The following is a 24,109-nucleotide window of genomic DNA, read 5'->3' on the forward strand; positions in this document are numbered from 1 at the left end:
CCATTCTGGACGCATGTAGTCTCGCTCCATCTAGATCTGGGGAAGCAGTTCTCCCCATTCCCCAGACTGTGCCTCGAAGATCATAATCCGATGGCTGAAGAAGGAAGAACTCGTCGACCGAGGTTGACGAGATCCACGTAATGCTTGTTCGCCGATCGGCCATCGCCATGAGATACTCGGAGTTTTTTGCCGAATACGGGGATTTGATCGTTACAAGATAGGAAATCTGCCACGAAGGACAAAAAGGTCAGATATTTTTATGTTGACCATATGAAGTACCGAAGATCATCGCGCAGTATTTCTATTCGAAGTGATGGGAGACATAGTGGTGGAAGTCTGCAAAGTCTGCTTCGTCCAAGAAGTGATCCTGAGTCGTCGTTGTGGATACTCGAAATTGCATACGCCGACGTAGCATCGTGTGAGTGTGGCGTACCATGGAAAGGCACCAGACCTGAAGAAAACAGGATGATTCGTGGTAATAATGCCATCAAGGTAAAAACGACAAGTTTCAGAAGAGGAGAAAACCTGGGCCAAGACCTTTTGACTTGATCAGCTTTCAAGTCTTACTTACATACCCTACGCCTGTACGGAGTGACCAGCACTTTCTCTCGGGCAAGACCACCACCATTGTTGAAGCGAGCGGCTTTATGACAGAATGAAAGCAGTGTGTGCTGCGAGTCTGAGTCTGCGGCGTGCCAGCCAACTTGTGCACGGACAGCAACTACAGCTAAAATGCTGTGTTCGACCGCTTCATATGTCGACAAGTTGCCGTCTACCATCCGTACGGCCTCCACCCAGCGGTTCTCACCTGCCCTCAACGATGCGAGCCTGCCAAATTGTAAAATACAACTCAACCCACGAGCTCCGAACCATTCCAACTCCATCTACCTCGTCACTGCGCGAGCACGAGCTTCTCTTGAAAGTGGCTGCGGCGTCCCTGTGCCACTCAGATCTGGAGTATCTTCAAGGCCATTTGGATTGCACTCTGCCGGTGACAGCTTCACATGAAGGAACAGGTACTGTCATTGCGGTCGGCAGCGGAGTCACCAGATTTCGCGCAGGAGATCGCGTAATGGCAGGCCAGACATTTGGACGGTGTGGCGAGTGTGAAATCTGCAAGGGGCCGGAAAGCTACCGTCACTACTGTCCGCATCGAGAGACAATGATGAGCGTGCAGCGTAATGGTGCCTTTCAAGAATATTTGGTCGTCGACTCAACAGAGGCGTCAAGAATCCCCGACGAAATGGCATTTGAAACAGCAGCACCGTTGGCTTGCGCTGGAATCACTATATGGAGAGGCATCTTGCAGGCGGAGCTAAGACCGGGTCAATGGCTAGGAATCGTAGGTTCAGGAGGCGGCTTGGGACATCTTGGCATTCAGTTTGCAAAAGCGAGAGGGCTGAAGGTTATTGGTGTTGACGCCAGGGACGAAGGTATCGCTCTATCGAGAGAGGCAGGTGCAGATGTTGTGCTGGACGCGCGCTTTGGTAAGGAAGATGTTGCGAGACGGGTTTTCGAAGCCACTGGTGGAAAGGGTGCGGATGCAACCCTGAATGTGAGCGATGCAAAGCTAGCAGCGGCAACTGCTTGCGCAATCACAAAAAATCACGGAACCATGGTGCAGATGGCGTTGGTGAGTTGAAGAGAATTCGTTTTGATTGTCACAGCACTCGAGTGGTCGCGAGGCTAACAGATGAGGGAGCCTCCTGAGGTCTCAATACCATTTTCAGAATACATCTTCAGAGACATACGTGTAAAGGGATCGTTTCTCTGCTCACAAAAGGAAGCTGAGGATATGCTCCGATGCGTGGTCGAGCATAACATCAAGATTGAGAAGAGTATCTTTCATGGATTGGATCAAGTCCCGACGGCGGTGGAGATGTTGAAGACTGGTGGATACAGAGGGAAGGGTGTCATAATTGTGGATGGAAGTCTCTGAGCATACTTAGTAGGCCAGGAACTTCTGCTGCATTCGTTAGGTAAGTCACCTGGATCTCCTCGGATTGTCCTTCCATTCGGATCGGCAAGTTCTCTCTTGCGAGTACCCGTTGACAGCATAGTGGCCAGATGAGCGGGTTGCCACCTTTTGGAGGTATTGACTGTGTTACAATCAACCAAGTGGTGAAGCATGATCGTACCTCAGAATTTCTAGTCTTAAGAAATTAGCAATTTACCGTCCTTAAGAGCTTTTTAAACGAGGAGGAGCTTCATATTTGGAAAGGTCAACGTTGGCCGGTGGGTTCGAAGACATATTTGTGGGAGACGGGCCTTCGTGCTCGGCTCCACAAGGCAACGAAGCCTGGCTCGTCCACGAGCTTTGGTATGCAAAGATGGACGATGATCAGGGACGTTTGCTGGTTGAAAAATCCAATTCTCGTCAAGGCGCACATGAGCTGCTCAACTCGTCGAATTGATATAACGCGAGCATCATATCTTACCAGGAAGGATTGCGCAACCATGATACACGACTTCTCGGCAAACAGGTGGCAGAGATTCCAGCTCGTGGGTCGCTGACAGTGGCCGTGAAACGACACTCAGCGAAAGTTTATCGATTGAGATCGAAATCACGCAACCCAGGCAAGAGGTACAGCATGTTCAGAGATGAGCTCTAGCAAAATTAAGGAGGCTGGCGCACAACCCGGCTTGCTCTGTGTTCATAGAGGACCCGACCTTTCCTTCTGTGTGATGGCTGTTCGACTTTCGGCTCGCACGGAGACACATTCTTGGACTAGCAAATGCATTAAGTCGTTTCTAACAGTCTTGAGTGTTAATTTCATTCTCAAGGACCAAAGACGGATGCCATGGAAGGCTAGTAACGTGTAAAGCTTCTAGTTGACAAGTACATATTGACAGACAGACGACGACTCGGAGGAGAGAGGCTTCGCAGTGAGACGCTGCTTTTAGGAATGGGAGCGTCTGCTCTGGCAAATGTAGCAAACATAGCAAATATTTCGGGGAAATTTAGCGTGGATTTTCCAAAGTGAAGCTCGTACATTCAATTAATTAATAGACATCGAGTCCCCCCGATAGTAGGACGACGACGAAACAAATCACCTGTCGCCGGCGGCTGAAGTGCAACAACAGTCAAAGCCTGTTCCTTCTGCGACGCAGCGTCCAGAAGCTGTGAGGCACCAAATCCTCGACCTGGAACACACCACCCAGACCTTCACCTGAAAGACATCGAGCATCGATCAACACCCTCCCCAGGGCTCAGTTCACCTACAACATGAAGACCACCTATCTAACTACGCTAACCGCGACGTTCAACCCGTTCCTGGCGACCGCCAAAATCCCACGACTGATCCTCTCGTCTCTCCCCGCCAGCGCACACCGAACGGTCAAGGTCGTATCGAAACAACTACCGCGGAATTCCACCGAACCATCCACGCTCGAGATGCATTTCAAGGACGGCAAGACGCTGAAATATAGCTGGGCGCTCGAGACGCCCGAGAGCAAAGCCGCTGCGCTGGCGGCTAATAAAAAAGTTGAGAAGGTTCAACTTAGAGACATCGTGTGGGAGGTCGATCGGCACGCCAGGGTCTTGTCGCGGCAGGAGGATTTAAAGGGCTGATTGTTGTTACCCGGCAGGATAATTGTTCCAGGTTGTGGATGAGAACCTTTGTTGCTCTCCGGTGCAGGTTGATGGTCATGATGAGGTCCTGATCTCTTTCCATGCCGTCGAAGGACTGGGCGCATTCGGTGTTCGCACAAGTGCTCTCGGATAACAAGGATGCACCACCACCATGGCTGGACCGAGACGATGGAAGCATTGGCCCTTGATACTCAAGTCGCACCTACATCGAAGCACATTATCAACTGAGATCATGGCCAAAGGCTCGAAGACGAGAGTGACAGACCCAATGCAAGAGCGAGGAATGCCTGTATAACATCAACTGGGGAATCGCTACTCAAGTGTGTCACAAATCACAACGACATCTAATGGCCCAGGCGAAAGCTACCTCATCAAGGTTGATATGCTGGGATGAAGTCTGTACAACTACTATTGCAAAAGAGCCGAAATGTTACGACATTTGTGGTATGTCTGCACAATTGATATGTATTAAATAGTTGTGCAATAGAGCTCTTCCAAAAGTCTAAGCTCCCTCTATCTTTGCGTGTAGAACACGTCTCATCTCCCACTGAGAATGGCAATAATATTAGCGTGTCTCTTCGCAGAGCTAGCCAGCTCTCATCATGCTGCAACCGCCATGGCACCCTGTCCTATCCCATCGAAACCAGCATTGTCAGCAGCGATCTCGGCCTTTTGCTTCTTGGTGCGCTCCTGACTGTGGTTTCGTTTCTGATCAGCGTCCCGTTGTAGAGCTCTCTTCTTTTCTTGCTTCTTCTGCTTGTTTTCATTTGCCTGCTGTTTGTGCTGGCGTTTGATATCGGCTTTGGTGACCCTGGGATGATCGAGTCCTAGAATCCTATCGACATCCTTAGCTTGGCTAACGATTTCCGCGTCTGTGATGTTCAATGACGCTAATATATCGCTGTAGCTCCGAGATTGCTGAACGGGCTGATATGCTTTATTCTTCCCCGGCATGAGCTGTGAAAGGAGGAATTTCGTGTTGACAAACTTGTTTTCGACAGTGATGGCAAAGACCATGTATTCCTTGACGACTGCTTCCCATGGTGCAAGCCCGCCATCTTCCTTGGACCGAAAGACTGAGGAATTCGCCTCGGCAGCCGTGGCAATCATTGCTCCATCGATACCATATTCGGCTGCCAATTCGAGGCCCTGTTCTCGGGACGTCACGTCTCCATTCATCAGGCAAGCAACACCGTGACTTCTGCAGATGTCTCCGATCATCCTTAGCTGTTCCCTGATCGCACGTTCTCGTGGTCTCATTGGAGTTGTCCGGCAGTGGATGGTCAATCCGACAATTCCAGTCTTGCAGAGTTGGTTGACGAGAGATGAAGTTTCTTCGGGTGTTTCAAGAAGTCGGATCTTGACGCTGATTCCGATCTCGTTGGGAGTGCCTACGTGCTCGACTAATGCCTTCAGGATGCTGCAAAGAAGATCAGGAGTGCGCAAGAGTGCGGCACCCATGCCACCTGACGTAGAGAACGGTTTTGGACAGCCAGCGTTGACATCGATTCCCCGGACGTATGGCGCGACAAGGGTCGCGGCTTTGACAGCCAGGTCGGGGTTTGCGGTGCCAATTTGATATATAAGTTGAGACGATTCTCGCTTTGGGTCGATGCGGAAAATGATGGCTTCGCGCCCTGGCATTGCTGAGTCCGGACTGCTGTTGGAAGATCGCGTCCATTCTATACAACCAGTTCGAGGATTCACTCTTTGTTGGGTGCCAATCATTGATTTGTCAACGGTTTCGGGACCCCATACAAGGTCTGCACCATATTTGAGAGCCAAAAGACGTGAAGGGAGCTCTCCGGATCGGACCATAGGAGCGAGAACGACTTTACCCCTGTAGTCGACACCCTTTGCGGGGATGGGTACGTGAGGAACGTCCGAGGTTGAGGTGGCCATGACTGTCGAGAATAAGGCACGAGATGAAAAGATGGTTACGAAGGGTAGAGAGCGTCGTAGCAAAGGCTGCGACCGCAAAGCATGGCCAACAGCCACTGTCATGTAGAGGTTAGACTGAATGAGAGTGATGGGACTGTTGAGTCATTGTGGGCGCACGCAGGATGGCATTTGAGAAGATGATGTAGTGGAAGAAATTGAGATGTATGGAGGTATCACGTGGTGATAAGGCGGATAAGGATTGTGCGCTTACCAAACACAGTTAGTGGTGAAACAGGCGAGTAAATTGGCGGCAAAGGGGACGATCCCGTAAATGCCCGCGCCAGAAACTCGGGGGAAAGCAATGTGAATTGAGGGAGGTCAAGGCCGAGGTCAGATTCGATTTCTTTTACCACGATTATTCCAAAGGACCAGAACGATTATCCAAGAACGGGATTAGGGAAAAGTAATTAAGAATAAACCAATCCTCCTCAAGCCTCAGTTTTTGTTCTCCATATGCACATGCATTTACCATCACCATCACCAGCTATTCGTACAGGCCTAACAAGTCTTCCTTTCAAGCGACCGCCTGCACCATTGAAATCACGCACGCGTGTAAGATCCAGCACCAGTACCAGGACCTGCAGTACTAGCATTGGCATTCGCAGCTCCGGAGCATCGCTGCTTCACCGTTGTTCCTTCCCAAAACCATCGTCATTGCATCTTCGCCAATCATCAACATCCCCCGCGCTGGCGCCCACAAATTCTTCACCTCCCCTCCCCTCCTCTTCAACATTTCTTCCTCCATCCGCAAAAATAGCTTCCAGACGTTCTGAAGCTATTGCCAGACATCTCTCTACCTCTGCTTCTTCACATCCCCCCACCATGTCTTACGGAAAACCATCAGAGTACCAGCCTCGTAAGGTGGGCTCGCTGCACACCAACGAATTCAGAACGTATATCGAGAAGGATGGCGTTCCCGTCTCTCCCTTCCACGACATTCCTCTTTACGCCAATGAGCAACAGACCATCTTGAACATGGTCGTTGAGATTCCTCGCTGGTCCAATGCAAAGCTTGAGATCTCCAAAGAAGAGTTCCTGTAAGCCACACATCTCCACCGCCTCAACTCATGGCAATTGTCATCTAACTTGGACACCTCTAGGAATCCCATCAAACAGGACGTCAAGAAAGGCAAACTACGATTCGTCCGTAACTGCTTCCCTCACAAGGGCTACCTCTGGAACTATGGCGCATTCCCAAAAGTGAGCACTGAAATGGCTTCATGAGGAGCTTCAATAACCAAGAAATCATAGACCTGGGAAGACCCCAACGTTGTGCACCCCGAGACCAAGGCCAAAGGTGACAATGATCCACTTGATGTCTGCGAAATCGGTGAACTTGTGGGTTACACTGGTCAAATCAAGCAAGTCAAAGTTCTCGGCGTCATGGCTCTGCTGGACGAGGAAGAGACCGACTGGAAGATCATTGTCATTGATGTAAGTTCTTCTTTGGTCTAGCATTGACCGTATCTTGACACGTTTTGTTTTCTAGGTCAACGACCCTCTGGCACCCAAACTCAACGACATTGAGGATGTTGAACGACACCTCCCCGGTCTTCTCCGAGCCACCAACGAGTGGTTCCGTATCTACAAAATCCCAGATGGAAAGCCAGAAAACCAGTTTGCCTTCAGCGGAGAGTGCAAGAACAAGAAGTACGCCGAGGAAATCATCCGTGAATGCAGTGATGCTTGGGAGCGTTTGATCACTGGCAAGCAACAACGTGGTGATCTCAGCTTGGCCAATGTCACCAACCAATCTTCCCCAGACCGTGTTGATCAAGCATCTCTCTCCAAGATTCCACGAGGCGACAACTCTCCACCAGCACCCATTGATGGTACTGTGGACAAATGGTTCTTCATCTCCGGTGCGGCCGTCTAAGCGATCAATCCGAGACCCCTTGTAACTGATATCATCCAGGAGCTGGAGCCACCTCTACCGACTACATCAAATGAAGTTATGATATGGGAAGAGAACATCCCATCCCAATAGCGATGGAATAGACAAAAGGCAATCATTCTTTGTAGGTAGTGAATTAGACAGGTGAAGAGCGTTTACTTCTACTTGGACATAACTGTTCCTACAAATATTCGGTCCGTCTGCCATGATGGGCAGTATAAACAGGCATGGCGACGTTAGGGAATCGGCTCTAACTCTCAAACCAAGTCGACAATGTGCGAGCATCAGATATAAGACGCCTGCGAGCAAATATAGGTCGCTTACACAGTCCATGGCTGCTGCTCTTGTGTCATTTCTCACATCTTGTGCTTCGTGCTTGCTTGCCCTTGCAAATACCAGAGATTACACTGGTCTAGAGGACGAACTTGTCCCTTTATCAGAGATTGTATACCTAGATCCAACACTATTAAAGTTTCTATCACATATCCCGCTTGAATACCAGGTATTTATTCCCCAAATTGAACTTCCCACATCTACGCCAAGCCTTGAATATAAATGACATCTGGCTGGACATCAGGCACGGGCAAAAGAACTACCGCCCTAAGTATTCACAACTACCAAATCGATACTTCCCTAATCTGTCCCAAAATAAATTGCTTCGGTAGATAGTCGGAAGTATTCTCTCAACCTCAACACAGGTGAAAATCCGCATACTATTGAAACATCCGGGTTCTCTCTCCCACTGACCACCAGCAACAACACAATCCAGTGGGAGCCACCGTCTCTCGCTCTTCACCGACCGACCAACCAACAACCACGATTTAACCAACCATTCCAACCCGCACTATATACCATTGGAGTGAGAGACAAGACAAATCGATCCTCTTTTCACAAGGATATTTGTCCAGCCAGCCTCTTACACATCCATCATCAACATCACCACCACCACCACACACCCCACGAACTCACGAACTCACGACACTCAGCATATACCATGGCGGCTCGGCGTCCTGCCGCGCAACAGCAGCAGCATGCTGAGACCGAGAAGACAATCGCCGAGTCGCAGGGCGGTCCGTCGACGGTGGGCCTGTCGTCCGACACATCGCCTGCTGTGCCTGCGTAAGTCATGTTATGTTTTTCTTCCTTTTGTTTATCAGCTTTCAAATATCCCGATCGTTTTTTTCGTTCTCATGGTGTTTTTGGAAAAAGTGCGTATTCTGGGTGCGTTTCACGCATGGCGAGGCGAGGCAAGACGCAAGACGCAAGTAACTCTGTCTCTCGATCGTTCTACGGCATGAGACTAGAGCTGGCTTGCTTTGACCCGGGACAGGGGCCGATGCCATGGAAAGGAGAAGGGAGACGAATGAAGACTATGGTCGATTCAAAGGGAGCTGGAATATTCTCCTTCCCATTCCCCAGGCCAGAAAATCACCCATCCATCCATCCCACTGACACGCGCGCCCCTGATGTCTTGATTCAATAATGCTAGCAGATCAAGCCATTTCATCTCATCTCATCTCACCCATACCCTATACCCTCTACCCACACACATATAAACACGCACATGCTAACCAACCCAATCTTGCAACTCACAGACACGTCATCTACAAGCTCCTCTTCTTCACCGTCGCCATGGTGTGCGTGCCGCTCGGCTCGTATTTCTTCACGTTGAAGTTTCTCTTCCGAGGTGCGTGCCCCGATCCATTCCAATCCGTTCCAATCCAGTGCAGTCCAATGACCCCCCCTTGCATATATCACAGCATTCGACGCGTTGGCTACTTTTTCATTCCCCAACTGACCATGGAGAGCAGGAAACGCGTCGTACGCGGGAGGCTTCGCGGCTGTCATGGCGAATGTCGTGCTGATTGGCTACATCATTGCTGCGGTTAGGGAGGACCAGTCGGAAAAGATCGAGGAGGAGAAAAGGAAGAAGGGTCAATAGCAAGCCTATAGAGGAAAATTTAATCTTCAGTTACGTGTTCGAAACAATTCCTGGATGGAGTTGGAAAGGCCTTTGGTATTCGATATTTCCGGTCCTTTCGGGCCCGTCAAACGAATGCAGTCTGTACTTGCTACAGAATATTGCAAGTGTCTGCCAAATCACCCCCATTCGCCCCAAAAAATGGCTGGGCAGCTCTACACACTTTGCTCATCCCCCTTATAATCCACTGACCACTTTTCGTTCCAAATCCTCACCATTACATCAAACATTAATCATCAAGAAGTAGGGCTTAAAAGAGAGTCTTATACTGTTGCACGTGCCAGACACCAGGCACCCAAAAAGTGACGATGGACACGATTCATGTTACCCCAAGGTCGCCGAATTTGGGACGATTGTATTGTTGATCCATCTCTTGGTCATGAATTCGGCACTCAGGTTTCCCGACGACTGAATCGACGTTTGATCCAACTCTGCCTTTTGGGTGGGGGAGTAGGTCTGTCACCATAATCGTCTCCACTGGGAGAATTGAGCTTCATTGGCTGCCGGTTATTCTGGACCGAGTAGCCATTGTTGGTCGGTAGAGGTGCCTGGACAGCACCCGGACCATATGGACTGCCTTGCGTGAATCCATCGGAGAAGGGTTTCGTAGGTGTGTACTGATTGAACTTGATGTCATTGGCGTACGGATTCTCGGGAGTGAAATCGTCATGTTTTCGAAGCTGATGTAGCTGATCAAATGAACTGTTTTGCGAACTAGGATTGGTGGATTTGCTATATTCATCAGAACCCGAGGTTATGGTCTCATGCGAGTGCTGGTATGAATGCGCCGAATTGGGGCTGTGGTTGTTCTGGCCATTGCTAGGGTAGCCATTCTGGTGACCGTTCGCATATGCAGGATGAGGTCCATGCTGGTGTCCGTTCTGGTAGCCGTTCTGTTGGCCGTTCTGGTACCCATTGTGGTGCGCATATTCCGGGGCTGAAAACTGGCGCATGCCTCGGCCGTGCATTTGTGCTGCGCCAGGTTCTTCTTCGACTGAGCTCTGAGGCCCAAAACCATAGGAGCTATTGCGGTAGTAACCGCCGCCTGGAGCTGGTCGTTGGCGTTGAGGTGAGTACCCGTTGTCTGAAGAAAAGTTAGTCCTGAAGACGCTTGAGGAGTCATGCCGATGAATGAACTCACTTGAATAATAGCTTCCTCGGCGATTCATGTCATTATTCCAACCAATTTGAGACGGTGGTCTGTTGTTGAAAGAGGAGCGGCGGGAGCTGGTACCCTCAGCTGCGGCATTGAATGCTCGAATGGTATCTAGTGGTCTCTCCATGCGACTTCTGGTGGGATTGGACCGATCAGGGTCGGCTAAGGTGTTTGTCAGTATTCATGTGTGTTCCAGGACTGCTATGGGTAAATCTAACTTATCACATTGCCTTCAGCATCTTTGTGCATGATCAACCGTAGGTCCTCCACAGTCGGTTGTTCTTGTGCTTGTTCCGCTGAGAGACTGGTTAATAACATGAACCACATTGAACGAGACAGTCAGTGACGAACCTGGAGTGGCTTCGTTCAAGGCCTTTGACGGATCTGCCTTGGTATTCAATCTCTTTTTGTCTTGTGCACTCTCGGTCAACTCGATTCTGTGACCTGAACCGCTGCTTCGGCGGGAACGATGTGAGGTATAGCTGACATTTGTCTGGGCCCTCGGACGAGTGTCCTGCGGTTGAGGCGAGATTGGAGACATGGTTGTCATGGCGTTGATGGTATCGATTGCGGAGTGGAGACTTATAGATTGGACTTTTGATAAGAGGAGCTAGTTGGCCTAGTCGAGATGCCGGATCTCACAAGTTTGATGGAGATTGAATCGTCGTTTAGAAGGAGCGACTCAGATGGAATGCGAGAAGAGAGGGAAGAGCACTGAGAATTGACCCAGGGTTGAATGAATAGAGTGACAGCGATGGTGCGGGATCAGAACGAGTACTCGCACAGCGGACTCAATAATGCAGATGGACGAGAGGTGGAACTCGAGAGTCGAGCGACGTGCCAGTGTTATGGTGGCTCGGGTGGCGGGGAGATGACAGGGATGAGATGGGTGAGTGAGGATTTGTTTCAGGACGACCAGACAGGGGTGGAGATGGTGGAAGTGGTAACGTAGTCCAACAAGAAATAATAGTGAATGGATGGAGTACAAAAGGCAGTCGTAATAGTATTCGTACGCTCCTTCTGGAACTTGTTGTCGACTCACGAAAAAGGGAGGAATGTGAAATGGTCAACAACTTGATCGCGAAGGAAGGAGACGAGTCGGAGTATCAAATGATGTAGCGTGGCGTGGCTGCCGTGTGTTGAGATTGCGCGGCTATTGAGAGCAGTAAGTCCCTAGTCCACGTGTGTCGGTTGTAGTATTAAGTGACGGTGACGAAGAACAAGAAGATGGGAGGTCAAGTCTATGATAGTCAAAAGTCTATAGTCTGTGGTACATTGGTAATATGGCCATGGGAAAATGAAGGGCATTGGGATACACGGACAAGAGTGATGATGATGTGGTTGCAGAAAATCATTGAATCAACGGGCCCAACATGAAAGAAAGCACCGATGGCATTAAACCTGTTGGGGCGTAGTATGAAAAACGAGCAGGGGTGTGGCAGTGGCAGTGGCTCCGGGTGCCGGGGCGCCAGGTGCTAGGGGTTCGTTCTAGGGGCCGTGGGCCACGGCTTGGGCTTGCACGGCTTGCACCCTTGATGCAGCTTTGATGCACCCTCCATTTCCATCCACTTAACCATGGCCCTCGCCTCCCACATTGACGCACTTTTTTCTTGATTTTTGGAACTTTCTGCGACGCTATTCTTTGTAGCGTTCCAAACGGAGTATTAAGAGCTTGACCCTGGTTCACTCGTGCGCTCTCTTTTGGTTCTTTCTCGCCCCTCTTACCTCTTAAGCGTGGAACTCGATGCCCGTGGCTCTCTATTTGCCGCGTGTCCCTGGCTAACCTGGTTCCGTCTGAAAATCCCCTCCAGACCAATCCTCCACTAATCCATTTTGGATCTGCAACTTGTTGTCACGTTATGAGTATTCTGAGACCGCAAATAATTTCCAGCCGATCCGGTTCTTATCATACTAGGCCGTTGGAAAGCCCACTGGATACATGCAAGACATGATCGTCTTTGCTCTGACTCAACCGCCTATAGATATATGGAGATTCTCTCTTGTCTGTAACAGATGGATCATTCTTATGATGGTTTCAAAGTCCATCACACCATTTGACCATTCAGTCACTCTTTCTCTTGGAGACGCGCGGCCCACAGCACGACAATCAGCATCAGAGCGTACAAAATGCCGCTTCAAAGACAAGCATTGTCTACGGAGTGCTTTTGCAAGATGCCTATGCAAGAAGTCGGTTGCTGTCTCCAAACAACACCGAGCCCACTCATCCATCATGCCCTCAGGCTTCTTATTCTTTTGACGCTATCGGCGGGAATCCACCCGACCCTCAGCTCGGATTCCCGTTAATCATAGCCTCCGACTCGTCGACTTTGTGCGTGGCTGCATCATAGATATGAGACATACTGCAACATCCGTAACCTTGTTTCGAATGCTTCTCCCGGAGATACCGAATATTTGCTGGTTCTTTATCCCACAATTCAAAATGCATTTCCGCCATCTCGACTCATGGTGATATGTAGCTGCAGTATCTTGAGGACACGTTACTTTCCTACTCATGCTAACATCTTCTATGATGGACTTCGAGTACGCTACTTCGAGGAGGCCAATGGCTTTTTCCCACTGTGGACATGCTTACTCTCACATTGCGAACCCTCAACATGTCAGCTTCCTTGGACCCAACAACCCCGCGATTTGAGGTTTCCCCTGTTGATCAGAGCTGCCTATTGGAGGTCTTGTCCTTCATGGTGTGGCCGGGATCACCATTTCCTCCAGACCATTGTGAAGCAAACCTAAATCTCGTTCCCGCTCTCGTATTCAACTCCCCTCATCGATGAGTTCGAGATTTTCTCATGCCAGTGGTCCCGTATCCGTATTCCGTATTTGTGCTGTAGGAACTTCGACGAACGTGCACGCTTTCAACATGTCACACTAGAGAACGTTGCGGATGCAACCACTAAAAGAACCGTTGACTCCATTCCATGTCTGTGGAAAATTCCCGCCGCGCACCAGCCACCTTCGAACGGAGCACTCGGTTCACAAACTCGACGCCACTATCACGCCACGACGAGTCAAGAACTCGGGAATTGAGAACCTTCTCGGAAGCCTAACGAAACTAGAGCTCGGACAACCGCTACAGACGAACCAGTTGTTGATTTCCGGTTCGTCTCTTCGCGACTCAGGTCCATATTAAGTACGGAGTGGACAGACAAGTTCAAACTTGAATAGCGCCGACGAATTATCACGTCCGTCGAAAGTAATGAGGCCTTTACTCAACATCTAGGACCGAAACCAGCTGTTGCACAATCAGCCATGTTGCCGAACTAGCATAATCAAGGGTACTTCCTTTTGTCCATGCAAGATGATAATTAAGGAGAACATGAAAGTAGGCACTTAACTTGCGACCATTTCCCCCTCCTAGTTCCATCTTCCATACCTACGTACTCTTTAAAAAGGCGACCCATGTATCGAGTACTCCTCGCTGCATTCGTCTGGGCAGTGCTACGGAATCTTCCATGATACCCTCAGGAAGAACGTCCGACCACTGTGTGCAGCGAGAGCCAGACCCGCGATGCTATTGAGTATTCAAGCCGGACGTTCTCCGAGACTTCGAACAGTGGGAAATCGATGTATACCACGCACCAAGAAGACGAATCAACGTGTTTGCTTCACCAATACTGGACTTACCTCTACCAACGCCCTGCAGTTGCCGTGCTCGCAGCTCATCAGAGCTATGACACCACCATGCCGGATATAATCTCTCGAAGAAACCGATGCCAGGTTCCTCAGAATGATTCTTGCCATCCGGAAAAGAGGCTATGTGGACCGAGCCCAAAATCGTCAACCATCTCAAATGCATATGTACGCGAATGTCGATCATGAACATAGACCGTCGAGTTCACTGCTGAGCGGCACTTCCACCTTTCCTTTCCCACCGATTTTCAACTCCCTGCCAAAGCTAATTGGTCTACGGTAAGGAGTCCATCGACTCACCTGTTCCCCAATTCTCCTGACAAGCCAAGCGCAACTCGCTCCTCTGGGGGCAGGGGATGACATGACCGTACCAACCGCATCGCTCACGCTGCATAGAAGCGACGAGGCCATGGCAGACACCCGGGAATGTCCAGACCGTCGCAAACCCGACCAGGAATGCCAAATAAGAGAGCATTATACTCCCCTCACGACCCTCTTGACCTTGATACACGTCGGTCGCTGGACGCACATCGATGACGGATGAATCCCTGGGCAGTCGCTGCTAAAATGTCCTCCAGAGAGCACGGCGAGATGAAAACCAAAACGACCAAGCGCACCACATGTTCCATATCTGCAAGGAATACCGTATTGGGTGGCCGCTACCTTACGACAGAACATTTCCACTCACCGAACCAACTTGGCAAAGCAGGGGAATACTCGTCTGGGGGGGCCTTTCTTCGAGGCTTAACTTAGCGCTCGTATATGATTTCGCAATGTATCATCGCAATCAAGGAGGTGAGTCCGAGAGCATCAAGTGACCGACCTATATACTCCGTCCGCCTTTCAGCGGTGATGAGGTACATACCGAAACCCACTCGTGGACCTCCGTCCGTAATGGACCATTGCCCTCCGGTGAGACGTACAGTAGGTACTTTGGCCACCGGAGAAAGGCTCCGAATTGACCGCAGAATCCCGCTGCTTTAACGAGCTTGAGCGTTCGGATTCATCTTCAATAATAATGGACGGACGACACTCGCGCACACGTGAAGCTCATCACATCAAACGCACGTATTGTGGTGGTCACGGATGAGAAGCAGAAAGACAATGGTTCTATCGCAGTGGAAGGAAAAGTGCTATCAAAAGAAGCTCATCCTGTCCACGACCTCGAGCAATATTCCCATGAGCACACAGTCTAGGTTCGTCTCCTCCCACTGGTCTTTGGTCTTTGCTTTTTGTCGTATGCATAGTCACGTAAACTTCTTGCCTGTTTGTCCTCCATAGTGAGTCCGGCCTTTCATAACAGTCAGGGATCCCCCCCACCAAACAATCAATAGATATCGACAGCGAGTCCAGATCACTACCCGCACTCAATCTGGTCGAACTCTTTCTAAATGTCCGAGCTCACTATCCAGCTTTTCGAGCACCGGTCGAAGGTTGACAAGAGTGTCCATCAGGTTTCGTGCTTTCGTTTGTGGATTCTCCACCCGGTGCAAATCAGTCTACAATTTGTTGGGTGTGGAGGCTGTGTTCCACGAATAACCACCGGCATCGCTGAATTTATATCCATAAGATGCGGTGAAGTCGTCAAGGACAGCAGGGCCACGAGAGCCTATAGATATCGTTAACCACCGAGAAAACATGCGAACAAAGATCCAAAAACTTACCATAAGGATACTCCATGGGAACAATTTCCTTCTTATCGTCCAAATAGTGGAGGAGAGGGGAGAAGATTCTCCAGGAGGCATCCAATTCATCGTCACGAACGAAGTTGGAGTGATCTCCTTTCATGGCATCAAGAATCAAACTCTCGTAAGCCTCTGGGATCTTCAGATCAGAGAAACGACGGCGGTAGGTGAGATCAAGCTCGGTAACCACGGTTTGCATGGACAAACCGGGAAGCTTGGAGTTCATCTTGAGGTAAACAGACTCGTTAGGCTGGATACGGATGACCAGCTCATTTCGTGGAATGTCTTTGAAGATGCCAGATGTGACATCCTTGAACTGGATGCGAATCTCGGTCTTTTGCTCGTTGAGAGCCTTACCCGCCTTGAGAATGAAGGGAACACCATCCCATCTCTCATTCTTGATGAATGCTACCATCGCACAGAATGTTGGACACCTTGAATCTTTGGGCACTGTGTCATCTTCCTTGTATGCAGGCTTGGTGCCATCGAGGGACTTTCCGTACTGTCCGATGATAACGTTCTTGGGCTCAATCTTGGGAATGCCACGGAGGACTCTGACTTTCTCGTCACGAATGTCTTCAGCGGAGAAGGAAATGGGTCGTTCCATAGCGAGCAGAGTCAGAACTTGGAGCAGATGGTTCTGCATGACATCTCGAATGATGCCGAACTCGTCGAAGTATCCACCTCGTCCTTCGGTACCGAAGGGCTCCTTGAAGGTGATTTGAACACTGTCAATGTGATTTCGGTTCCAGGTTGCACCGAGGAATTCGTTTCCAAATCTGAGGATGAGGAGATTCTTCACCATTTCCTTTCCGAGATAATGATCGATACGGAAGATCTCTTCTTCCTTCCAGTCAGGCTCGAGGCTGCGAAAGAAATAGTCAGTATGCCATCTGTGTAGCCGGAGAAAGGAGTTTGGAGCCTGTTACTTACGCTTTCTGTAGCTTTCTTGAACTGTCCAGATCTTTACCAAAAGGCTTCTCGATAATGATTCGTGCAATACCCTTGTCAGGATAGCAGTTGCGCTTGAGATGCTCTGAAACCGGAATGAAGACACTAGGTGGCAAAGCCATATAGAAGACTCTGTTGCCCTCCTTACGGGACTTCTCGATATCCCTGATGGCCTCATCAAGCTTCTGGAAGGGCTCATCTTGATCATATTGGCCGGAAAGATATGTGCAGATGGAGCAGAACTGGTCGAGTTGCTCCTCCACCTCTTTTGTTGGGGTTTTTATGTAGGATCTGACTCTCTTGAGGTATTCAGCATGGTCCATCTTAGTTCGAGCATATCCGATGATCTTGATGTCCTGGGGCAGGAATTTGTTTCGGAACTAGTGTTTGGTCAGCAAGTGTTGAAATTGCGGTGCGGAAAAGCATCGAGGTCATACCAGGCCAAAAAGTGCAGGGAAAGTCTTTTTCTTTGCAAGATCACCGGACGCACCCAAGACGACTATGGTGGTATTCTCTTTGAGCTCAATGGTTCTATCATCGTCCACGGTCAGTCACCCAACATCATTCTTTTGGTCGAGTGTTGTGGACTCGTGGGGGGATGGGGAGGATGGTGCCGCGGAGTCAAGAGGCCGAAGTCGGTGGTCACTCACCCAGCATTCTCGGGCTCTTCGGGGCGCTGTATCGTGTCGGACATGATGGATAATATGTCTGGTATGGTATTGTGAGGTAGAGTAGGAGACAAGAAGATGAAGGTAAGAGAGGAAAGGCAGTGAGCACAACTTGAATGACAAAGCTTGTGGGAGGAGGATAGTGATTATTTGCGGCGTTGGATGCAAAATAATGGTGGGGTCAGGAGGGACTGATTAGATGGGAAATCGGCCCTGCAGACTGCAGTTGCTAGTTAGTAACTCGAGGTGGGAGGGAAAGAGGAAGCCAGTATGGAACCCCCTCCAAATCTCGTACCAATTGGCACCTGGCGCGGTGAAGATTTGGTTACGAAGAGAGCTTCCACCGCAGCTGGTCTCGGCCTTTTCGGGCCTAATCTGCCCCCCGCAAGCCTCAGCTTAGGTATGGAATAATTCTGGCCTAGGCTCGGGTTTTAGGTGCCCCAAGCACGGATCTCAAGTTTTGTTGGAATCTGGTGTCACAGCAGTCGCTGATGTGTTTCACAGCCCAAACAACGAAACAAGTGGAAGTCGTCGTCTGAGGCAGAGATGTGAGGGTCGGTTCATGGTCACTTCTATGACCACTCCGCCGGAACAGAGTCCCTATCAAGATTGTTATAACTGTTTCTACCGAGGGAAGTGTGCTCCAACTGTCGTCACTAATCAATAAGCAGTTGTGCTCCGGGTGGGATCTTCAACCTAGCCTATCGAGATATGTACGAGGATGTGTATTCCACAAGCAGCGGAATGTTCGGCTACGGAACCTACCCCTGGCCCCTGGACCGTCAATCCGTGATCAATCTCGAGTCCTGCAGGAGACAAGGTTGATGATTTACCCAACTAACAACCTTGAATCGCGCTTCGTCATTCGTGTGTCCTTATGTAATCTATCTGATTCTGCAAACGCCAGCCTCCATCGCGTTCGATCATTTTTCAAGAGTAGAAAGCAGGTTCAGGTCTACCCTCACATGTACACCTACCTTAGGCAAGCACTTGATGGGTCTTGATATCAGCCACCTGAAGAGCAAGGATTTCTGGGCCACGGAATTAGCGTGATAAGAAAGTTGATGCTACCTGTTCTTCACCGACATTATTCTGTGCTTTGATGTCTCGAACCATTTCCGTGGACATTTGCCTAAACTCAAGCTCGCAGTCTCCAGCATGACCCCGTGGTACAGACTACTCAGGTCCTTGTAAGTTGTAACTACAGACCATACGCCCAGGCGACTCGGGTTCCCGAACGGTTTCACTCGGCAACTCGATTACGAGTGCCTGCTCTGGCAGATGACTCCTGTTGTGTACGGTATTTTCATTGCATCCTACTCGTATGTGATTGTAGAATACCATGGGAGTTGATTCGAGCTCCGATCCCACCATCTCCGAACCTCTGTCAGCGACGATGACCAAGCTGCGGGACAATTACTATCTGCGTCCGGAAGAGTATCCTCTATCGCATTATGTAAGACGAAGCATATCTCGGCCAACAGTGCCCATTTGAAGTCCGAGGGTGAAATTGATGATAAGATATCATAGAAAGTTCTACTCCGACAGCCCACAAGAGCCATAGAGTACCTTCGACTACTTACTAGATAAGTCATAGATGCGAAGAGATACTTGTATCGTAAATTGGTATGTAGAAGACCTTCAACGCGCAAGCTGCTCTGAGGCAACATCGATGTGAATTCGACTGATAGATAATCTCACATTGACTACTCGTACCTGGGCACAGTGCGGAGTCCCGAAGTCAGGACTTCAACTCCAAACAGCATGATGTTGGGCGGAAATATAGCGGCAACAGATATTACTGAATTAGGTTGGTGTGAAAAGACTTGGCATAACTCTCCCAATCCGCACTAGTGGCACACAATTCAATTTTCGAGGTGACTGCGGAACATTTGACGACGCTCTGAACGAAGCACCATCAACGTCCTTTTTGTCGCCAACAACATTTTCCCCATCAACCTTCTCGACAAATACCGTCAAGATGGTCTCCGGCGGTGGTCACAGACGTGAGTTATCCCCCTCGATAACACGACATGGATCGAACAATCAGAGGAGGAAACGAAAAACAAGGACTAACAAAACTCTCTCATCCAGTATACGTGAAAGGAAAGCACTTGTCCCATCAACGTGGCAAGCGCAACACGAACCCCAACACCTCTCTCCTTCAAATCGAAGGTGTCGCTGACACCAATGCCGCAAAGTACGTTTCCAAACCCCCAGAGTTCAAGATCGAGGAAAGAACCGAGAAGAACGAGGAGGAGCAGCCCTTCTTCCAATCACAATCGAGCACAAATTCTAACATGATATCTTCCATCAACCTACAGATTCTACCTAGGCAAGCGAGTCGCATTCGTCTACCGCGCCAACAAGGAACGACAAGGCAGCAAGATCCGAGTCATCTGGGGCAAAGTCACACGGCCACACGGAAACTCCGGCGTTGTCCGAGCACGATTCGTCCACAACCTCCCTCCCAAGAGCTTCGGTGCCAGCGTCAGAATTTTCTTGTACCCCAGTTCGATATGATTTGATTTCACGGGTGGTGGAGAGTGACTGGGCAAGGTCGTGAAAACAGAGCAGAACGGAATGTTCTTGGAGGTCGAGGTCCAATGCTGAGGAGTGATATGGCGCCGATTCGGTTATGCTGTGACATGGTCTTCTAGAAAAGAAAACTGGAGAATCACTCATGATGGTCACGTTCGACCTCCTGAATCAAGCATTGCTCTATTGTTCGATACGCCGTGGACAGCCAAAAATCAGTATGAGCACACGGTTCCCCCGTGTGCAATGAGCAAGAATCAAAAACTTCTTAACACAGCCCTTGACATATCGTACGAGTGAACAGCAGGAATCGTACCTACCGAGTGTCTTCCCCACAACATCATCTTGTGGATTGCACGAAATTGTTGACGCGGGTCAATGCATTCGGCTACCAACAATGACTGATATCTATCGTTCAGCAAAACGTGTACTGCCGTCGATCCGCTCTACTTGACTCGGATGGAGGGGATTCCACATGTGATCTCGTTGCCCGCATCATGCATATTTTTTGAAAGACCTCATCAGGTATGGACTTCACATGAAGCCATTTCGAAAGAGTCTAACCTAGATGAATTATTGATACAATCCATAACAGCCTAGCCCCAGCCATCATGAAAAAGCTCATCTGTTATTACAGGAAGATCTAGCACCTTCAGTCCACGTTCCTCAAGCGCCTTGCGGCCTCTGCACTAACAACACTACACAGGGCACCCACAAACATGCACACAGCAATGGCATTGGGCGCATTCTGCTTCAGATTGAGCCACTTATGATGCTCCGGATCAGTGTCATCGGCCAGAGCCGCATCATTGGCACCAGGCTCCAGGATCGAGAAAACGATCCAACTCAGAAATGTGCCCACGAACTGAGGGAGGGTAGTGTACACATTCAAGACGCCCAGGTAGATGCCCGCGAGCTCGCCCGTCGAGGAATGCGCAGCGTGCGTGGTGGTGTCTTCAGGGTGATGGAGCTGGAGAACGCCGCTTGCGTCGGAGGCGATGCGATGATGCTGCCGTGCTTCCTGCATTTCAATATCGTCGCTGCGGTCGGCTTCATCGACGCTGCCTCGGACAGCGGAGTAGCCCGGGGCGAAAGAGCCGTTGATCGTGGCGTGTGGGCCGGAGGACAGTTTGTTGATCTCGATGCCGAGTAGGCCGAACGGCGCCCAGCATGAGATGGCCCAGGGGACGCCACACAGTGCGACCAGCGCGGTGGCGGAGCGGAGGCTGCGTGTCCAGGGTGCGAAGATGGTGATGACGGCGAACAGGAGGTTGGAAAGCATCCATGCCGAGGTCAGGTCCGGCTGCATGCTTGCGGCTTTGACGAGGACGGTTTGCAGGGATTTGGTCAGGGACGGTGGGGGCCGCGGTGTGAATTTCGACTCGCCCGCTTCTGGCGCTTTGACGACGTAGGGGAGAAGGATCGAGGAGCAGAATGTGATCAGGGAGAAGATGACCAGTGCGACGCTCCCTAAGCGGCCGATGTTGCCTAGGGCGTCATGTTCGTCGCTCGACCCTGGAGTGGGCGGAGGATGTTCGTAGCGATAGTAGATTTCGCCGACGAAGGTGCTGGAGTAGAAGAGGAAGGGGAACCATCCCACCCAATTCCAGAATTGGACCCAGCAGATGGCCTGTATCCTCGGTGGGAGGTTCAATGTGCGGTGCCAGAGGTTCGCCAATACCTCCTTGACAGTGGTCGAGTCGTTGTCGCCAGAGAGCCTGATGCGTTCGGTCACAGCCCAGGAGGTGACACCGACAGTGAACCACAAGGCGCTGGCTGCGATGAGGGTCATTTTCTTGAACTGGGTGTCGCCACCCAGCCAGCCAGGGAAGATGGCCACGAGGTCAAAGCTGCCGATGAAATATCCCAGCAGATGTCCCACGGCCGTCAACCTCGAGGCCCATGCAGAGCCAGACTGCTGCTGTGAGATTGGCAAAGTATCGACAATCAGACTCCGGCAGCAGGCTTGGACAGCATTGACGGAGAAATCCAGCGCGTAGATACAGAGGATGGCGACCAAGAGTGTCGCGTCCTTCTTTGCCTGGCCCTCTGATACGAATATTCCCACGACCTCGGCCGTCCATCCCAACAAGAGCAGTCCAATGCCCGTGATGAGTGCACCGGCGATCATGTAGGGTCTCCGTCTACCGTATTTTGACGTTGATTTGTCCGCGTATGCGCCCACGATGGGCTGCATGATGAGGCCTGAGAGGGGACCTGCGATCCATACTAGGGAGGTTTTGGACTTTGTGAGGCCGAGCTGGAGAAGGTAGGGGGTGCCATCTGCGGAGGAAGATTGTTAATGAATGTTGGCGAGCTCGACTGGCGGTCAGGGACACGTACAGGTCATCTCAATTCCCCATGTGAATCTGTGAGGCGGGCATAGGTCAATATCTGACTTGACAAGGAGAGGGGCCTGTATTCAGATCATGTACTTACTGCAGTCCGATTAACGAGAAAGTGAGCAGACACATTCGAATCGCGTCGGATGAGCCTTTGATGGAGGGCGTACCACTCCATGACGTGGACTTGCTCATCGCATCAGCGTCCCTCCTTGCTTCAAGGACAACTGGGAGAACGCGACAGGGAGAGGAGAAACGAGTTCGATCGGGTTGTCGCAGTCAAGGAAATAATGAGCGTGGGGAGATGGTCATCAGAGACCAGAACTTGAAGAGAATTCGACTGGGAAGATCAAGCATTGTGAAATTGTCGACATGGCCGTTCTCAACAGATCTGTCTTACCCAGGTGTTCATAGCGGAGGTTGTGCTCCCTTACATGTCTACATCTGTCATCTTGGATTGAAAGGGTCTTTTTGCTTTTCGGCTGCTTCCTCGGCCTAACGACCCTGGCGAGCTACGTAACCATCGGATGTCGGAGTCCGTGCCCAAGCCCTAATCGACCAGAATTTGGCTGTATCCGCCTAGGGAGTGCCCCTATTTCTGGGCGGGTCGTGTTGCAACGGTTCATACAATTCTAGGAATGTTCTATATCTGAAATGCGATATACATCCCTTTCTTCAAGCCATTATGAGCCTGACACATACATGGCAAGCACCAGACCTGGCGGCATAAGTCATTTTCACACATGCTACGATAAGAGCTAGTTTGGCAGCTTGGACATGGGCCTCATGGAATCGGTCAACCGTGGTATCTGGTCAGATGTAAGCCAATTCAAACGCGATCCACTTTGCCCAACAGGGAATTGTACCTTGCCGATTATCAAATCCTAGGGCTGGTGCCAACAGTGTGAAGATGTCATAAACCGAGTCATCCTGCAAGGCTGTGACTTACAAGGTGACAAGACGGGATTTTCTAGCCGCCGATAATTCCACGATCATAAGAGAGTGCGAGGTTACCTTTGATGGCTCAGACGGGCTGCCTCCACGTTCCCCAGTCGTCTTCACAACTCTCTGTGACTTGGAAAAATACCGAAGCCGAATTTACAATTTACGTGGAAATCGTCTAGGAGCAGGTGTGGGATATTAGAGATGCGTACGTCTCTGACACTAACAAGTCTTTCGCCGGCACTGCAGACCACTGGGTCGCACATGGGTACGCCAAACTCGTCGAACATCCCGATTTCGACTAGGGACACGTGACTGGACTGTCCATTGAGGAAGCATCACAATGTGTCCTAGACTTTTGCATGAGTGAGTATGCTATCGCCGTATCGGGCGGCATCACAAAGGTCTAAGAATTATCTATTGCTTATGGTGAAGGTTTCGACTGGACACCACCTACAAGGAAATCCGAGAGTCGACAGGTGCTAGCGACAGGTGACGATCTGACACTTGACTCGGACAAATTGGCGGGATTGATGTCTTACTGGAAGCAACCTGACGTGTCTGAGCAGGAGCTCAACCTTACTTTTGTCGAACTATCTACACCTTACGATCTCGTGAGCTCACGACGCTCCGGTTACGTCGATCGTGCAAATCTGGTGTCTTGCTCCAACAGTCCGATGGACCTATCCGGATCGAACCAGCAGCATCTGTACGGGTACTGGAGTGGGAGCGTGCTAAGTGAAGCTCGAAGGGATGACCGAGCTTACGTGG

At 50.3% G+C, this 24,109-nt stretch overlaps 9 protein-coding genes across 9 annotated transcripts; 5 read left to right on the top strand and 4 right to left on the bottom strand.

Moving 5' to 3' along the window:
• Positions 1-1,162: 1,162 nt before the first annotated feature.
• Positions 1,163-1,939, top strand: LTR84_004648 (uncharacterized protein; the record flags this gene model as incomplete). The annotated part of the gene is made up of 2 exons (XM_064848223.1): positions 1,163-1,633; positions 1,703-1,939. 2 exons carry the CDS (start codon positions 1,163-1,165, stop codon positions 1,937-1,939), a joined length of 708 nt encoding a protein of 235 aa, XP_064710847.1.
• A 1,287-nt stretch (positions 1,940-3,226) lies between these two features.
• Positions 3,227-3,571, top strand: LTR84_004649 (uncharacterized protein; the record flags this gene model as incomplete). Its single annotated transcript, XM_064848224.1, has 1 exon — positions 3,227-3,571. One exon carries the CDS (start codon positions 3,227-3,229, stop codon positions 3,569-3,571), a length of 345 nt encoding a protein of 114 aa, XP_064710848.1.
• Positions 3,572-4,192: 621 nt separating this feature from the next.
• Positions 4,193-5,494, bottom strand: LTR84_004650 (uncharacterized protein; the record flags this gene model as incomplete). Its single annotated transcript, XM_064848225.1, has 1 exon — positions 4,193-5,494. The coding sequence occupies one exon, from the start codon at positions 5,492-5,494 to the stop codon at positions 4,193-4,195; it is 1,302 nt and encodes a 433-aa protein (XP_064710849.1).
• Positions 5,495-6,355: 861 nt separating this feature from the next.
• On the top strand, positions 6,356-7,409 carry IPP1 (Inorganic pyrophosphatase; the record flags this gene model as incomplete). Its single annotated transcript, XM_064848226.1, has 4 exons — positions 6,356-6,570; positions 6,634-6,733; positions 6,785-6,967; positions 7,023-7,409. 4 exons carry the CDS (start codon positions 6,356-6,358, stop codon positions 7,407-7,409), a joined length of 885 nt encoding a protein of 294 aa, XP_064710850.1.
• A 1,012-nt stretch (positions 7,410-8,421) lies between these two features.
• LTR84_004652 (uncharacterized protein) lies at positions 8,422-9,369 on the top strand (the record flags this gene model as incomplete). Its single annotated transcript, XM_064848227.1, has 3 exons — positions 8,422-8,546; positions 9,023-9,114; positions 9,239-9,369. 3 exons carry the CDS (start codon positions 8,422-8,424, stop codon positions 9,367-9,369), a joined length of 348 nt encoding a protein of 115 aa, XP_064710851.1.
• Positions 9,370-9,800: 431 nt separating this feature from the next.
• On the bottom strand, positions 9,801-11,105 carry LTR84_004653 (uncharacterized protein; the record flags this gene model as incomplete). The annotated part of the gene is made up of 3 exons (XM_064848228.1): positions 9,801-10,726; positions 10,783-10,860; positions 10,916-11,105. 3 exons carry the CDS (start codon positions 11,103-11,105, stop codon positions 9,801-9,803), a joined length of 1,194 nt encoding a protein of 397 aa, XP_064710852.1.
• Positions 11,106-15,711: 4,606 nt separating this feature from the next.
• Positions 15,712-17,542, bottom strand: LTR84_004654 (uncharacterized protein; the record flags this gene model as incomplete). Its single annotated transcript, XM_064848229.1, has 5 exons — positions 15,712-15,821; positions 15,877-16,763; positions 16,831-17,228; positions 17,286-17,379; positions 17,499-17,542. The coding sequence occupies 5 exons, from the start codon at positions 17,540-17,542 to the stop codon at positions 15,712-15,714; spliced, it is 1,533 nt and encodes a 510-aa protein (XP_064710853.1).
• Positions 17,543-19,497: 1,955 nt separating this feature from the next.
• On the top strand, positions 19,498-20,039 carry RPL33B (60S ribosomal protein L33B; the record flags this gene model as incomplete). The annotated part of the gene is made up of 3 exons (XM_064848230.1): positions 19,498-19,522; positions 19,611-19,716; positions 19,841-20,039. The coding sequence occupies 3 exons, from the start codon at positions 19,498-19,500 to the stop codon at positions 20,037-20,039; spliced, it is 330 nt and encodes a 109-aa protein (XP_064710854.1).
• Positions 20,040-20,706: 667 nt separating this feature from the next.
• Positions 20,707-22,251, bottom strand: LTR84_004656 (uncharacterized protein; the record flags this gene model as incomplete). Its single annotated transcript, XM_064848231.1, has 1 exon — positions 20,707-22,251. One exon carries the CDS (start codon positions 22,249-22,251, stop codon positions 20,707-20,709), a length of 1,545 nt encoding a protein of 514 aa, XP_064710855.1.
• Positions 22,252-24,109: the final 1,858 nt, after the last annotated feature.

Source organism: Exophiala bonariae (assembly GCF_035927105.1).
Source record: "Exophiala bonariae strain CCFEE 5792 chromosome Unknown scaffold_2, whole genome shotgun sequence".
NCBI lineage: Eukaryota > Fungi > Ascomycota > Eurotiomycetes > Chaetothyriales > Herpotrichiellaceae > Exophiala > Exophiala bonariae.